At 56.2% G+C, this 1,357-nt stretch overlaps 1 protein-coding gene across 1 annotated transcript in view; it reads right to left on the bottom strand.

Annotated features, from left to right (window-relative positions):
- Window positions 1–133: 133 nt before the first annotated feature.
- The window catches only part of BPIFB2 (BPI fold containing family B member 2), a 17,202-nt gene continuing 15,978 nt past the window's right edge, over window positions 134–1,357 (bottom strand). Inside the window, exons 9-10 of the mRNA XM_019645694.1 lie at window positions 692–902; window positions 134–201 (exon numbers count right to left, since the gene is read on the bottom strand). Coding sequence (XP_019501239.1) covers window positions 134–201; window positions 692–902 — 279 coding nt within the window. The remainder of the gene's footprint in view (window positions 202–691; window positions 903–1,357) is intronic.

Below are 1,357 nucleotides of genomic sequence, written 5' to 3'. Positions count from 1 at the left end.
TAGTACCCACCCCCCAGGGCCACACCTTCATCCCAGCCTCCTCTGCCACTGTGACCAGTGGCACCGTGACGGGTGGCTGAGGGCCCACTGTACAGAGAAACACACTGAGGCTGCTTGGTCCAGGGGGCCCTGCTTACCCCAGCACAGATGTGGTCCCCAGAAGCTTCGCCTTGGACACGGAGAGCTGGAGGCTAAGGTTCACTCCCTGGGCATGTGGGGAGATCAGGGTCAAAGGGTAGAAAGCCATGTGGGAACTTTCAGCTGGCCACCAGTGACCCCAGCTTCCCACCCATCCCCCCACTCATTCAGGTGTTTGTGCATCACAGGCCAGCGTGGGAGGTGAACAATAACCAAAGTAACCTAACAGGATGCTTTCAGAGAGTAGTAGGAGCCACAAAGGCAGAGTGGTGGCATGGAAAGGGCTGATGGGGACCATCTTTCTCAGGGTTTCAGCTGAGACCTGAAAGATGAGGAGAAGCCAGCCATGCCAAGAGCCTGGGAAAGAGTGTCCTAGGAACAGGGTATGACACGTGCAAAGGTCCTGAGGCAGGGATGTCCTGGCACAATGAAGAAACAGCAAATGAAGGAGACCAGTGCAGACAGAACAGAACAAGTGAGAAGAGTGCGGCAGGAAGCGAGTTCTCCTTGAGAGTTGCCACCCTCCCGGGCAGCCCCACGCAGCCCATGTCACTCACCACATTGAAGGAGAAAAGGGACTGGAAAGCCGAGTTGGAGGCCACAGCCAGGACTTCCACGAAAGGCTGCAGCCACAGTGTGGCATTGTTGGTATGGAGTGTGGCCACAGGCTTGGTACCCAGCCTTAACTTGAGCACCAAGGGCATGGGATTGGGGAACTGGCGGGCCACCTGGGGAAGCAGAGGGGGAGAGAGAAAGGAGGACACCTGGGGACAATAGCTAGATGGTCTCTCAATTCTTCATTCCTCTGATGTTGATCAAGCCACCCTTTGTGCCTGGCTGAGCCACAGAGGTGGGGCCACCACAGGCCCCTGCCCTCGGGGATGCCCAATCTGGGATCATAGGCATGAAAACAGGCATAGCCTGTATGGTATGTGCTCGGTGGGAGGGACACTCTGGGGCCACAGGAGCTCAAGGAGCCTCCTAGACCAGACTAGGGGTGTGGACCTCCCCTGGGAGGTAATCCCCGGACTTGTTCTTAAAGATGGAAGCAAAAAGAACACCGCAAGCAGAGGGCAGTGTTTGGGCATTTTCCCGTAGAGAAGAGAAAGTAGCGTGACACCTGGGCAAACGGGGCCATCCCTGAGATGGAGGGGGTGCAGATGTAAGAGTAGATGCTGAACCCCACTTGGGACAGATATGAATCAGCAGAAATCCTATA

This window comes from Hipposideros armiger, unplaced genomic scaffold, assembly GCF_001890085.2.
Source record: "Hipposideros armiger isolate ML-2016 unplaced genomic scaffold, ASM189008v1 scaffold_94, whole genome shotgun sequence".
Classification (NCBI taxonomy): domain Eukaryota; kingdom Metazoa; phylum Chordata; class Mammalia; order Chiroptera; family Hipposideridae; genus Hipposideros; species Hipposideros armiger.
The sequence above is the reverse complement of the archived record's forward strand: the minus strand, read 5'-3'. Positions and strand labels throughout refer to the sequence as shown.